The sequence below is a fragment of the Giraffa tippelskirchi genome, chromosome X (genome assembly GCF_054371585.1).
Source record: "Giraffa tippelskirchi isolate mGirTip1 chromosome X, T2T-mGirTip1v1.2.pri, whole genome shotgun sequence".
NCBI lineage: Eukaryota > Metazoa > Chordata > Mammalia > Artiodactyla > Giraffidae > Giraffa > Giraffa tippelskirchi.
Window position 1 is genome coordinate 83,749,145 of NC_137289.1, and position 15,238 is coordinate 83,764,382.

A 15,238-nucleotide genomic window follows, 5' to 3' on the forward strand; every position below is an offset into this window, starting at 1 on the left:
ATAGATCTCTGAGCTTACCCCTATTATACCACTTGCCACAGCAATAATATAATTGTTGGTTTACTTCCACAGACCCTCCCCCTTAAGCTCTGGGGCTCAACTGGTTCTTCCTCACCCTTATATTTCTAGCATAAAGCACTGTGCTTAGAGCATGGCAGATACTTAATAAATGTTTGTTGAATAAAATAGTACTTAAGCATGGAGCCTAATTCATTAAGCTTTTATTTTTCATTACACTCTGGAACCACAAAGCAAATACAGGTAAATGCCAGTAATTTTTAAAAAATAAAACAGTAGACACGATGGGAGAACATCAACAGGCCAATGATTTTGTGTTTGTTTTTCTTGTGTGTATATTATCACTGCTATTACTTAACTCCTGTATGAGACCATTTCATTGATTATTTCAAATGGTTAAAGAAAAGCTATATATTTTCTTCCACATCATAGAAAAATGTAAATATTACCAATACATTTTATGCAGCCATATGAACTTTTATAATGAAACAAGACAGGAATGACAAATGAGCAATTCTATTTTTAAACACTGATCATGAATCTAATTCAGGGTATATTCAAAGGAAGAAAAAATACTATTAGAAATGGAACACAAATAGCAAGCACAATGTGTACTTTTCACACCAACCCTGCCCGATTTCTGATTTGGGGCCCCAGTACCCATTTCCCAGGCCCCTTTAATTGATGCCACCTAACTGAAGTGACACACTTCCCTCAGACTTCACATGGGGCCAAAGAAGAACATGGCAGTTGCCTCAGATCTGGCTCTGGCCTCCTCATCTTCAACAGCCTCTCTATATTGCTCTGGCCAGTCCTGTGGTTGTTTTCTGTAGAGCCTGGCCATGTACTCCAGGGCTTTCATTTTCGTGGTTTCAAGGTGAGCTCGAGGACCCCATAGAAGCTCATATTCAACTGGATTAGAATAGGACAGTGGCCTGCATTCCAAGTAGCGCTGTCTCATAAGTTTGCAGGTGATGGCATGCTTTCTTCCTACATCCACACCAAATCTCCGAAGCAAATTCCAGACGTTGGCCTCTTTGACACGGTTGCCCATTAGGAAGATCAAACCCAGGATTGGCATCACATATTCTTGAGTGGGTCTCCCCAGGCTTTCTAGCATCATTTGCTCTTCTTCTGATTCTGGTTGCTGGACAAGGAGGTAAATGTGCTCACTGGTATCAACCTCAATCAGAGAGAACCCATAGAACAGATCAAGTATTAGAGTAGCTCGACTGAGGATATTTGGAAACACATCCTCAAATTCTTTGCCAGTGTGAGCCAATAGCTCATCCTGATGTATAGGTAGCAACTCCTCTGTGACATTAATGGCCAACTGGACCAAATCATTTGCCTTATCATTCATAGTGTCTTCTGACCAGAACTCTAAGCCAGCAGCCTGGCTTCTTTCTTTGGCCTTGTCAGCTTCTAGGGCCTTATTATATTCTTCTGGCCAGCTCCAGGGTTCTTCATCATGGGCCTCTGCCACAAACTTCAGGGCTTCCATCTTTGTGATTTCTTTGTGGGCTCTAGAGCCCCACAAGAACTCAAATTCGAGGGGATTAGTGCCATAAACTGGCCAGTACTCCAAGAATCGCATACGCACAAAGTCAGTAGTTAGGAGGTTCCTTGTGTTCCCAAAGGGGATGTTGATCCTCTGGGGCTCACCTAACACATCAACCTTTAGCACCAGATCCCAAATGGAGGTCTCTCTTGCTCGGTTACCGTTTAGGAGAATGTGACCTAGGACCAAGGCCAGGAGACCTGCCTTTGGCATGTCCAGGGATTCTGCTATCCAGTCATTGGTCTGGAGACCCCGTTTGCTGATTAGGTTGTAGGTGTCAGCTTGGGGATCAAGAACCCTCAGATTCAACCCAAAGACCCGATCAAGATGGGCTGAGGCTCGTCTGAGGATCTCAGGGAACTGATCTGAGTATTCTCTGAGGAACTCCAACATCTCTGTCTGCTGAATAGACCCCTCGATTTGGCTTTTCATACGGATGAAATTCACCAAAGCAATCGACCTGTCTTCTAGAGGATCGTGCACCCTGAGCGCCCCCAAACGTCGGGACTGCTCATCAATCAGCACATCGAGGTCTTTCGGGTCCTGCGCAGCTTGGCAAGCGCTGGCAACCTGAGGGTCGACCGGCGCCTGAGGGCCCTGGGGGGCATCAGGAACTATCACGGAGGCGGGGAGCCCAGAGGCATCAGTAGCCTGCATCTCACCATGGAAGTCGCTGTAATCTGCAGTGGTCTCTGCGCTGCGGTGGCATGCATTCTTGCTTACCAGAGACATGGTTCCAGGAGACAGGAACAGGGAGGTCTGCGATCCGTCAGAGAGAGGATGGTGGGTGTGTTGGCGCCTCAGCACAAAGCCAAAGCCAGAGGCCCGGGAGCTGGGCGGGTCAGAAGTGACAGCTGGTGAGAGGAGCTATCTTCCTACACAAACACCAGCCAGCAATGACCGCAAACCTCACAGAGCTAGGTTTTGCCGCAGCCTACGCAGGCGCAGTCGGGTTCTGCGACGTGGTGGCCACGCCCCGCTCTAAGTCCCCCACTCCCGCCCCCTACTTCTGCCTGGCTAGAGTTGCTGTTGGAGTGGTTCCTGCTACAGTCAAACTTGTTAGAGAGAATTCATGAAAGGGGGTAATAAACAGAGGTAAAGCAAAGGGGTAAGGGATGGGGGATGTTCAATGAAGCACCACAAAGTTTTTCTGTGAGGTGTAAAGCTAATAGGCAGTAGAGGATTTGGAGGGGAGGATACTGAAGATGAGAGTTACTTCACAGATTCATTATTTCATGCACTCATTCAGCATATATTTCTTGAGTATGTGTCACATCAGAGAAGGCAATGGCAACCCACTCCAGTACTCTTGCCTGGAAAATCCCATGGACAGAGGAGCCTAGTTGGCTACAGCCCATGGGGTCGCAGAGAGTCGGACACTACTGAAGTGACTGAGCAATGTGTCACATGCTAGGCACAGTACTGGGTACTAGGGGTACACCAGAGTACAAACGTAATGATTATCCCTTTCTGTGTAGAGCTTACATTCTGGAGTAGGGTCAAACAATGGTAATAATAGTGGAGCACTTGTATGTGCCAGACACTATTTCTGGTGTTTTCACTTATCTCATTGAATCACTTAATCTTAACTATGAGGTAACTACTCTTAATGGTCCTCATTTTACAGACGAGGAAACTGAGTCAGGTGAATTTACCAGTCCAAAGTCAGGCAAAAACAAGTGGAAGAGATCAGGATTTGAACCTGTCTGCCAGAGTCTCAATAAAAGTACTTTCTCTCATACCATCTGCCCATCACAGATGATTAGCCCTGTTTATTTAAGGCACTTGTAATTAAAGTAGTTGAAAATATGTGCTCTGATGGAGGGACAGTTAACTTACAGCACAAACACAGAAGAAGGAACAAGCAACAAATTACAGCTTAGTCTGAGGTGTCTTGGGTTGGGGACACATGCCTCAAGAACGAACTGAGCTCCAAGCGATGAATAGGATGCAAAGGATTTATAAGGGCTTTCTAGGCTGAGGGATCAGCATCAGAAAAGGCTCAGAGGTATGAAAGTACAAAGTAAGTTTGCATACTACTGATCATTCAGGGTGGCTAGAGTCAAAGTGCACTAGGAAGGTAAGGAGATGAGGATGAAGGTGATAAGACAGAAATGATTGGATTTTCTGTTTCTTCATTTAGCAGTTGGGGCTCCATGAGGTGAGAACAGCAACACCAGAACAGGACCTGATTATTCAGGTGTTTGGTCGTGTGTTTAGGCAGGCATAATTCAAATACTTTGACTAGGAAGAGAGGTCAGTTGTTTTATATTCTGGGAGTGCTACCAAAGTAATTGAGCTAAATCCTAGCTCTCAACCATCAGAGTATGCGGTGGAATATTGAGAAGAAGAAAAATTTGCATTTTTCTGCAGCCACAATTGAAATCCTTCCTAAAATTCTTGATAGTAATGTTGCATTCAGTTATCTTGTGCCCTGAAATTCCTTCAGAGGGCACTACCTTCACATGAGGGGCCAGACACTTTAACCTGACAATTCTACATTCCAGATGCTTTCTTAAAGTAGCAAAGCAGGTAGCTCAGGAGCAAGCTGGACTAAAGACATAAATATTTATAGAAATGAATGTGCATGTTCTACCAGGTAGAAATGTTCAGTTTCCGTGCTAATCATATATTCAGAGAATCTTGTGGAAAGCTGCAGCATCTTTTGAACTGTTGCAAAGGTGTAATTGAGATCATATATGATGAGATGCCTCACCCTGGTCTTTCCCCTTCCCCAGAAAGACCCCAAGCTCCTTGTCTAGACAGTTACTGCCCAGGGGTAAGTTCAGAGAGGATTTTAAATTCTGCAGTCATTAAAAAAAAAAAAAAGATGTAATTTCCCCCTGAAATCTAGCTCACATTTTTTTTGCTGAGTTGAATTTTCTACTACCCCTGTATCTAATAGATAAAAATAGCACTGAGTGACAATATCTTACCTGTGAAATGATGTGCTGATCCCATTCTACAGCATTCAAATTCTTCACCAATTGGTCCCTACCTGTCTCTCCATTTTCATCTTTATTCCCTCTAGCACATCCTTCGATGAAATCTGTTCCTTAGCCACACAAAACTACACTCCTGGTCTCAGCCATTTCTACTTTACCTGTCTCCAAACAGTTCTAGTTCTTGCTAAATGAAAAATGAAGGAGCTGTGCTTGTGACTGTGACCTATGTCATGTTTTCCATCCTAAGTGTGAATGTAAAAAGATGTGATTGTACTCTCCATTCTGAAATTCTTTTGATATTTTCTGACCTTTATTGCATTTTAAAAATGTGTGAATATCTTTCCATATAATCATTTGTCTTCCACATAATTTTAATAAAATATTTTAACTTTATAATTATGTGCTTTACTGAGATATAACATATACAGAGAAAAGTATACAAATCATGAATGCAGAACAGATTTAACACACCTTATGAACGTTACGCCAATCAAGAAACAAAACATTGCTAGCATTTCAGAACCTCCTATGGCACCCCTCCCATCTCTTCCCTCATACTTGTCCCAAGAGGAAACCCCTATTCTGACTTCTATCATCACAGATTAGTTTTGCTGGTTTCTGAGTTTGGTATATCAATGGAATTATACAACATGTACTCATCTGTAGCTCTCTCTCTCTCTTTTTTTTACAATAAAACCCCACTAGATCTTATTATCTTTGTTATATATAACAATATTTGTTCATTTGGATTATTATGTACTTTAACATTGAATGATTGTACCACAACCTATCCTGTCAATTGCTGGTGGACATTATCTTTTTTTCAGTTTGTGTTTTTTACCAAAAATGCTGCTATGAACCTTTTTATACCTGTCTTTTGGTTCTGGACTTCCCTGGTGGCTCAGAGGTTAAAGCGTCTGCCTCCAATGCGGGAGACCCGGGTTCGATCCCTGGGTAGGGAAGATCCCCTGGAGAAGGAAATGGCACCCCACTCCAGTATTCTTGCCTGGAGAATCCCATGGACGGAGGAGCCTGGTGGTCTACAGTCCATGGGGTCGCAAAGAGTCGGACATGACTGAGCGACTTCACTTCACTTTGGTTCACAGATTCATTTACATTGGAAATAAATCTATGAAAGGAATTACTGTATGATAAATGTGTGTGATTTCAGTTCACATAGATATTTCCAGGGAGTTTTTGAAATTGTCACACCAATCTTCACTTCCACTGGCACTGTGTGAGAGTTCTTGCTGCTCTATAGTCTTGTCTGCGGGCATTTTAGTGGGTGCGCTATGGTGTATCATTTGGGTTTTTTTCCCTTCACTCATATTTAGCTTTTTTAAAAAGATGCTTTTCAGACAAGAGTTGTCATTTGTTTTCCCAGGTCAATGGACATTAAAGGCAGAGCGTTAAGAAAACAGGAGATGCCAGAAGTTAGTCAGAAGACAGCAGCAAGAAGTGCTAGTTGGGAGACACTCAAAGGGAAAGAGATAGAAACACTGTTGAAAATTGAATTTAGAACATAAATTACTATTCTGTTTGGGTACTCAGTGTAAGGACAAGAAATCCTCCATCTACTAATTGTCCTCAAAATTTTAATTGCATATTATAATTATTACAGACCTATCTTTATCAAGAAAAGTTAACTTCTGTTTATGAAAAAAATAAATATATATTACAGAATTATTAACCCAGAAAATACATTACATTTAAAAAGTGTTAGTCCTCAATGAAATAATATAATTATATAGAAAATTCACATATGTAAAATCTCATTCATGACAAATTGGTGTTTGCGAGAGGGGAAGGGAGAAAGGAGAGTGAGTGAAATAGATGAAAGGGATTAAGAACTACAAACTTCCAGCTATAAAATAAATAAGTTACAGGTATGTGATGTACAGCATAGCAAATTTAGTCAATAATATTGTAATAAATTTGTCTGGTGACAGATGGTAACTAGAATCACTGTGGTGCTCTATTTGTTATGTATATAAACGTTGAATCACTATGTTGTACACTTGAAAGTAATATAATGTTGTATGTTAAGTATACTTCAGTTAAAAATTAAAAGGAGGGACTTCCCTGGTGGTCTAGTGTTTAAGACTCTGTGCTTCCAGTGTAGGGGGCCCAGGTTCAATCCTTGGTCAGGAAACTAAGATCTCACATGCTGCACAGCACAGCCAAAAAATAAATAAATTAAAAAAATTAAAAGGAAAAAAATCTCATTCCTGGATATTACTCTATGGATACCGCATTGTGTTAATTATACCCTAATTTTTTTTAGTAATATGCATTCTTTCATATCTAAAATTGTAATGATCACTCAATTTATTTTTTAAACAATTGTATTTTTATTGAGTCAAATAACAAGATCTGATTATTGTTATTAAGTTGGAAGATGTAAAAACATATAAAATTTTTTTTCAAAAATTATTCATGTTTCCACCAACCTGAGATATTTATTGCTTGCATTTTGGCCTATGTCATTCCTAGTCTTCTCTTTTCCCCATGCTTTTTATTGAAATATAACATTTCTATAGAAAAGTTCATAAAATACAAGCAAACAGATCAATTAATTTTCACAAATTGGATGTATTTGTGTAACCAACAACTAGTTAACAAACAGAATATTATAACCAATCAGAAGCCCACCCTTGCACCTTGCTCCACTCATTACAACACCCTCTGCCCCAAGGGTAAACACCTAAATATTAACATCATAGATTCATTCTTCCTATTTTTTAACTCTATGTAATTGGAATCTTGTGGTATAATTTGTGTGTGTCTAGCTTCTTTCATTCAATATATTTGTGAAATTCACTCATATTAGTGCTTGTAGCTGTCAATCATTCATTTTCATTGCTGTATATTATTTTGTGAACATATCAGAACTTTAAAATCCATTCTACTGTTGATGAGCATTTGAGTTTTTTCCAGTTTTTAGAATAATTAGTGCTGTTATGAATATTATAGTACATATCTTTTAATGAACTTTTGCATGCATTTACATCGGGCATCTAAGAATGCCATTGCTGGATCATAGGTTATACATATGTTCAGCTTCTGACAAAGAGTTTCCTGAAGTGGCTATATCAATTCATACTGCCATGACCAAGGAACAAGTGTTCTGGTTTCTCCACATCTTCACTGACATTTGGTGCATTTTTTCTTTTCCATTATAACTGTTAATATTTTGATGGGTGGTGCAGTGATATGGCATTGTGACTTTGATTTACTTTTCACTGATGACAAAGGAAATTGAGCTCCGTTTCACATATTTATTAGCCATTTGGATATCTTCTTTGTAATGACCTGTTAAAGTGTTTTGCATTTTTTCTACTGGGTTCTCAGTTTTTTCCTGTTGATTTGTAGAGTTTTTATATTTTATGTATACAAGTTTATTGTCAAATATGCATATTTTAAATATCTTCTCTAATATACAGGTTGCCTTTTCACTATCTTAATGTTCTCATTAAATGAATAGGACTTAATAGTTATTATATAGTACAAATTATCAATTAATATCCTTTCTGGTTAGTGCTATTTAAGAAATTTTTGCCTACTCCAGGTTCACAGTGAGATTTTTCTATGTTTAAAAGATTAATTTTTTTTAATTGGTGGAAATTTGCTTTACAGTATTGTGTTGGTTTCTGCCTTACAACACAAATCAGTCATAATTATATGTATATCCCTCCCTCTTGAGTCTCCCTCCCCTCCCCCATCTCACCCCTCTAGGTCATCACAGAGCACCTGGCTGGGTTCCCTGTGTTATATAGCAACTTCTCACTATCTGTTTTACACATGAGAGTGTATATATGTCAAAGCCAGTTTCTCAATTCGTCTCACACTCACCTTTCCCTGCTGTGGCCACAAGTCCATTCTCTACTAGGTTCATCAGTACCATTTTTCTATGCATTAATATATGATATTTATTTTTCTCTTTCTGACTTATTTCACTCTGTATAAGAGGCTCTAAGTTCATCCACCTTGCTACAATTGATTCAGATTTGTTACTTTTTATGGCTGAGTAATATTCTATTGTATATATGCACCACATCTTTGCTAGCCATTCATCTGTCAACAGATACCTAGGTTGCTTCCATGTCCTAGCTATTGTAAATATTTCTGCAATAAACTTGGGGTACATGTGTCTTTTAGAATTGTGGTTTTCTCAGGGTATATACCCAGTAGTGGGATTGCTGGGGTATATGATAGAGTTATTACTAGTTTTTAAAGGAATCTCCATACTGTTTTCCATTATGGCTAATGGAATCAGTTTACATTACCACCAACAGTGCAGGAGAGTTCCCTTTTCTCCATATCCTCTTCAGCATTTATTGTTTGTAGATTTTTTGATTATGGCCATTCTGACTGGTGTGAGGTGATACCTCATTGTAGTTTTGATTTACATTTCTCTAATAATGAGGTAGCACTAGTGGTAAAGAATGCACCTGCCAATGCAGGAGACATAAGAGACACAGGTTCAATCCTGGGTCAGGAGTATCCCCTGGAGGAGGAAATGGCACCCCGCTCCAGTATTCTTGGAGAGCCACATAGACAGAGGAACGTGGAGGGCTACAGTCCATGAGGTCACAAGGAGTTGGACATGACTGAACATCTAAGCACAATAATGAGCAATGTTGAGCATCTTTTCATGTGTTTATTGGCTATCTGTATGTATTCTTTGGAGAAATGTCTTTTTAGGTCTTCTGTCCAATTTTTGATTGGGTTGTTTACTTTTCTGATATTCAGCTGTATGAGTTGCTTATATAATTTGGAGATAATCCTTTGTCACTTGCTTCATTTGCAATTATTTTCTCCCATTCTGAGGGCTGTCTTTTCATCTTGTTTATAGTTCCCTTTGCTATGCAAAAGCTTTTAAGGTTTATTAGGTTCCATTTGTTTATAGTTTTACTTTCATTTTTAAATCTAAAAATAATCTGGAATTTATTTATTTATTATATAAGCTTTAGGTATACAGTATTGTATTTCAGCATCTATATACACTACAAAGTGATCACCATCACCAGTTTAGTCACCATCCATTACCATACAGTTGACCCTGTTCACCCATCTTGCCCAACCCCAACCCCCTTCTCTTCTGGTAACCACTACATCATTTTCTGTATCTATGGGTTTGTTTTTGTTTTATTTTGTTTGCTCATTGGTTTTCTTCTTTTTGTTAGATTCCACTTATGAGCAAAGTTACATGGCATTTGGTTTTCTCTCTCTGACTTCATTTAGCAAATACCTTCCAGGTCCATCCATGTTATGGCAAATGGTAGGATTTCAGTCTTTTTTTAATGGCTGAATAGTAGTATTTCAGGCTGTGTGTGTGTGTGTGTGTGTGTGTATGTGTGTGTGTGTATGTATGTATCTCACATCTTCTTTAACATTCATCCATTGATGGACACTTATGGTATTTACATTTCTTTGCTATTGTGAATAATACTGAGATGTACGTAGGAGTGCATATATCTTTTTGAATTAGTGTTTTCATATTCTTTGGATAAATATCAGAAGTAGATTAGCTGTACTCATATAGAAGTACTATTTTTAATTGTTTGTGAGGAATCTCCACACTGTTTTCCAAAGTGGCTACACCAATTTACCTTCCCATCAACAAAACTAAGACATCCTCTCGATGCTTGTTATTTCTCGCATCTTTATAATAGTCATTATAGTGGGCATGAGGTGATATCTCACTGTGATTTTGATTTGCATTTCCCTGATAATGATGTTGAACAGTTTTTTTTTTTTTCATGTGCCTGTTGATGGTCTACATTGTTTTTTTGTCCACATTGCACAGGTTGCAGGATCTTAGTTCCCTGGCCAGGGATTGAACCCAGGGCCCCAACAGTGAGAGCACTGAGTCCTAAACATGGGACTGCCAAGGAATTCCCTATCTATATCTCTTTATCCATTTATTCATCAGTGGGCACTTAGGTTGTTTCCATACCTTTGCTCCTGTGAATAATGCTGCAATAAACATGGAAGTGCATTTATTTCTTCAATATCTTGTTTTCATTTCCTTTTGGTATGTGCTCAGTACTGGAATTGCTAATCGTATGTTAGATCTATTTTTAATTTTGGAGAAACCTCCATGTTGTTTTTCATAGTGGTTGAACTAATTTACATTCCCTTTCCTCCACATTCTCACAAATACTTGTTATCTCTTGTATTCTTCTTAATAGCCATTTCAACAAGTGTGAGGTTTTTTTGATTTTGATTTCCATTTCCCTGATGGTTAGTGATGTTGAGCATCTTTTCAGGTGCCTACTGGACATTTGAAGTCCTCTTTGGAAAAATGTCCTTTTAGTTCTTTTTACCATTAAAAAAAAATAGAAAGTTTTCTTTGTTGTTGTTGTTAAATTATATGAGTTCTTTATATACTTTGGATATTAACCCCTTAACTGATACATGCTTTGCAAACTTTTTTCTCACATTCTGTAGGTTGTCTTTTAATTCTTTTAATTGTTTCTTTTGTTGTACAGAATCTTTTAAATTTGGTGTAGCCCACTTGTAAATTTTTGCTTTTGTGTTTTGTTGCTTGATTTGGTGCCACATACAAAAAAATATTGCCAAAACCAATGTCAATGAACTTTCCCCCTACATTTTCTTCAAGGAATTTTATGGTATCAGTTCCTATATTAGTATTTAATCCATTTAGAGTTAACTTTTGTGAATGATGTAATACAAGGGCCCAATTTTGTTGTTCTGCATATGTTCATCCAGTTTTTACAACACCATCTGTTGAAGAGATTATTCTTTCTCTATTGGATATTCTTGGGTCCATTGTCATATATTAGTTGACCATATATGTGGGCTTTAAGTCTGGGTTCTGTATTCTGTTCCACTGGTTCATGTGTCTATTTTTATGCCAGTGTCATACTGTTTCTATTATGACAGCTTAGTAATAGAGTCTGAAATCAGAAAGTGTGATACCTCTAGCTTTGTTCTTTTCCCTTAGGATTGTTTTGTTTATTCAGTCACTTTTGTGATTCTATATAAATTTTAGGTTTGCTTTTTCTATTTCTGTGAAGAATGACATTGGTATTTTGGTGGGGATTGTGTTGAATCTGTATGTGGCTTTGGGTAGTTTGGACATAATGTTTTGAAGAGATTATTTTGGCTGCTCTCTGGTGAATGGATGGTAGAACAGAAAAAAAGCAAGATTAGAGACTATTAACTATTGGAATAACCTAGGTTAGTGATAATGGTAGATTTGATTTGAATTATGGTATGAGAAGGAGAAAATTTTGTACATTCTCAGTATTTCTTAGGAAGAATTAAGATTTGGTGATGTATTATATGTAGGGAGCAAGGAAATGTGGGGACTATTCAGAGTAAAATTTAAAGCTTTGGCTTAAGTGGTTTGGTACATAGGGATGAATTTTACAATGATAGTGGCAATTGGGATAGGAACAGGTTTGCTTAGAGGAAATCAATAGTTCTATTTTGGCCATATCATATTTGAAGTGGCTTATTATTCATTCAAAGAACAGGGTCAAGTAAGCTTTGGGACTTGTGAATATGGAGATATCTGGGCTAGAGATTGCATTTAAAACTATCAAGTTAGGAAAGAGCACCCAGGAACAAAGTGTAGATTAAGGGAAGAAGCAAGGACTTAAAACAACATTGAATGAAGCTTTCCTACATTTAGAGTTTAGGTATTAATAGATTACATGGCTGCTGTATTCCTGGTGAGAATCATATCTCTTTAATTCCCTTAAAGCGAGGATTTCAGGTCCACAGTGATATTCTAGGGAACATTTTTTTTTCCTAAGGACAAGCGTGGCCCAGCTGTATCTCAGATGGTGGCAAATAGGTGTTTGGTGGATGTTATGAAGGGCTTTTCCCTTCTCCAGGGGATCTTCCCAACCCAGGATTAGTTTTTAAAATTCAGTTTTCAAAATCTTGACGAGCACTTGGCTCTCTCCCATCAGTCAGTCAGCAAGGCTCCACTATGTTCCAGGTTTCAGATCCTGTAAGGTCATGGGGATGCATTTTTTAAAGACACAGTCCATGTCTTTAAGGAGCTGAATAAGATTAAGTGCAAGATGCTGTTGAGACATAGGAGAAGGAGTTCTTTACCATGTCTCTGGATGTCTGGCAATGCTTCATAGAGCAGGTGATATTTGTACATGGTAGGAACACTTTTAAGGCAATGTTTTTCCATTTGGAATGCATGGGGGTCCTTGAGATGATTTTAGTTGGTGGTCATACAATGATTTTAATGCATGAGAGAAATAAAAAGATTTAAATATATACAAACAGGTGCACACAAATTTATAGCATAATAAACTCTCAATTTCTCCAACATTAGTATTGTGCCTGAAGATATCCACACATCCCTACTGCTTGGTCTCATTTATATACAAGAACTCAAAATCTCAGATGGGAAGATAGCATTGCCCAGTAAGCTTAATATGCTACCCTACCGTTTGCTTTCCTATTGCCAAAATCCTTCTCCTACCTCAAACCTCCACTATTGCATCCTTTCCCCTCTCTCACAGCAAACTCGTGACTGCTTCACCTGTCATTCAGGAAATAGTCACAATTAGATGGAAAGTCCATTGCCTCCATCCCCCAAAGCTACCAACTTACTGACATCTTTACCGATATGCTTTCCTTTTATAAAAGGTGACATGTCCCTGTTTTTGTTAAAGGCTGACATCTCTTCTTGTGCTGTGGATATGACTCCTTCCTCCCTGTCCTAAAAACTTATGGTTAAATATTTTCATAATAGTCTACAGTATGGATACTATACAGTTGATTCAATTCTCAATTGATAGATTGTTTACAAGCTTTACAACTATAAAGAGCATATTAATAAACATCACACATATATGTATGTATATTATTGTTTAGTGGTACTTTTATATGATAAGTTTCCAAGTGTAGGATTTATGGGTTAAAAAGTGCTTGTATTTTCTTTCTTTTTTTTTAAAGTGTTTGTATTTTCAATTTTGATAAATATTTGTACATCATTTTCCCAATTGGTTTTGCATGTGAATTTTATTTAATTTATTTTCTTTTATTTAAAAAATTTTAATAACACATTTTATTTAGCACAATATTTCCAAAATATTATCCTTTCAACATGTAATAAATATACAGATGTCATTATTTTTAGATAGTGCATTCTCTTATTGGTGCCATTGAAAGTTGAAAACAATATTTTTATTGTGGTCAAATATATATGACATAAAATTTAACATTTTAAACATTTTTAATTGAATAATTGATGTCCAATATTGCATTTGTTAAAGGTGTACAATAGAGTGATTCATAATTTTTTTTTTTTTTACAGGTATTAAGGAAAGTGTTCCTTTATTTATTTTTTTTTTTTTATAAATTTATTTATTTTAGTTGGGGGCTAATTACTTTACAATAAAGGTTATATTCCATTTATAGTTATTATAAAGTATTGGCTGTAGTCCCTGTATTGTACAATATATCCTTGTAGCTTGTTTTACACATAATAGCTTGTACCTCTTAGGTCCCTACCCTTATATTGCTCCTCCTTCTTTCCTCTCCCCACTGATAACCACTACTTTGTTCTCTATATCCATGAATCTATTTCTTCTTTGTTATTTTTACTAGTTTGTTTTATTTTTTAGATTCTGCATATGAATGATATACAGTGTCTTTCTCTGTAGGACTTACTTCACTAAGCATAGTACCCTCTGTGCTCAGTAGCTTCAGTCGTGTCTGATTCTTTGCCACCCCATGAACTGTAGCCCGCCAGTCTCTTCGGTCCATGGGATTTTCTGGGCAAGAGTACTAGAATGGGTTGCCATGCCCTCCTCAGGGGATCTTCCCTATCCAAGAATCCAGCCCACGCCTCCTGTGTTTCCTGTTTTGTAGATAGATTCTTTACCACTGAGCCACCAGGGAAGCCCAAAATACCCTCTAAGTCCATGTATGTTTTTGGCAAAATTTCATTCTTTCTTATGGTTGACTATTATTCCATTGTATGTATATACCATATCTTCTTTATCCATTCATCTGTTGATGGACACTAAGGTTGCTTTCATGTCTTGGCTATTGTAAATAATGCTGCTATGAACATTTGGGTGCATGTATCTTTTTAAATTAGTGTTTTCATTATTATTGAATATATATCTAGGACTGAAATTGCTGGATCATATGGTTATTTTTAATATTTTTAATTTTATTTTTAATTTTCTGAGGAGCATTCATACTCTTTTCCATAGCGGCTACACCAATTTACATTCCCACTGATAGAGTATGAAGGTTCCTTTTTCTCCACATCCTCACCAGAATTTGTTATAGTGTAATTTTTGATAATAGCCATTCTCACAGGTGTGAGGTGCTATATCATTGATTTCAATATGCATTTTCCTGGTGATTAGTGATGTCAAGCATCTTTTCACGTTCTTGTTGACCATCTGTATGTCCTCTTTGGGAAATGTCTATTCATTTCTTCTACCCATTTTTTAATTGGGTTATATTTTTTATGTTGAGCTGTATGAGCTGATTATATATTTCGGATATTAATTCCTTATTGATCATAGCATTTGCAAATATTTTCCCCCATTTATTATATTGTCTTTTCATTTTGTTTATGTTTTCCTTTTCTGTGCAAAAACTTTTAAGTTTAATTAGGTCCCATTTATTTATTTTTGCTTTTATTTCCTTTGCCTTAAGAGATGGATCCAAAAAGATTGCTATAATTTATGTCAAAGAG

The 15,238-nt window shown here is 37.4% G+C and overlaps 1 protein-coding gene and 1 non-coding gene across 2 annotated transcripts in view; one reads left to right on the forward strand and one right to left on the reverse strand.

The window, feature by feature from the left end:
- Positions 1-219: 219 nt before the first annotated feature.
- MAGEE2 (MAGE family member E2) overlaps positions 220-15,238 on the reverse strand; it is a 47,432-nt gene continuing 32,413 nt past the window's right edge. Inside the window, exon 5 of the mRNA XM_081564390.1 lies at positions 220-2,338. Coding sequence (XP_081420516.1) covers positions 740-2,311 — 1,572 coding nt within the window. The 5' untranslated portion in view covers positions 2,312-2,338 and the 3' untranslated portion in view covers positions 220-739. The remainder of the gene's footprint in view (positions 2,339-15,238) is intronic.
- TRNAW-CCA (transfer RNA tryptophan (anticodon CCA)) lies at positions 5,415-5,486 on the forward strand. The gene has a single exon. It is a non-coding gene; the product is annotated as a tRNA-Trp (tRNA).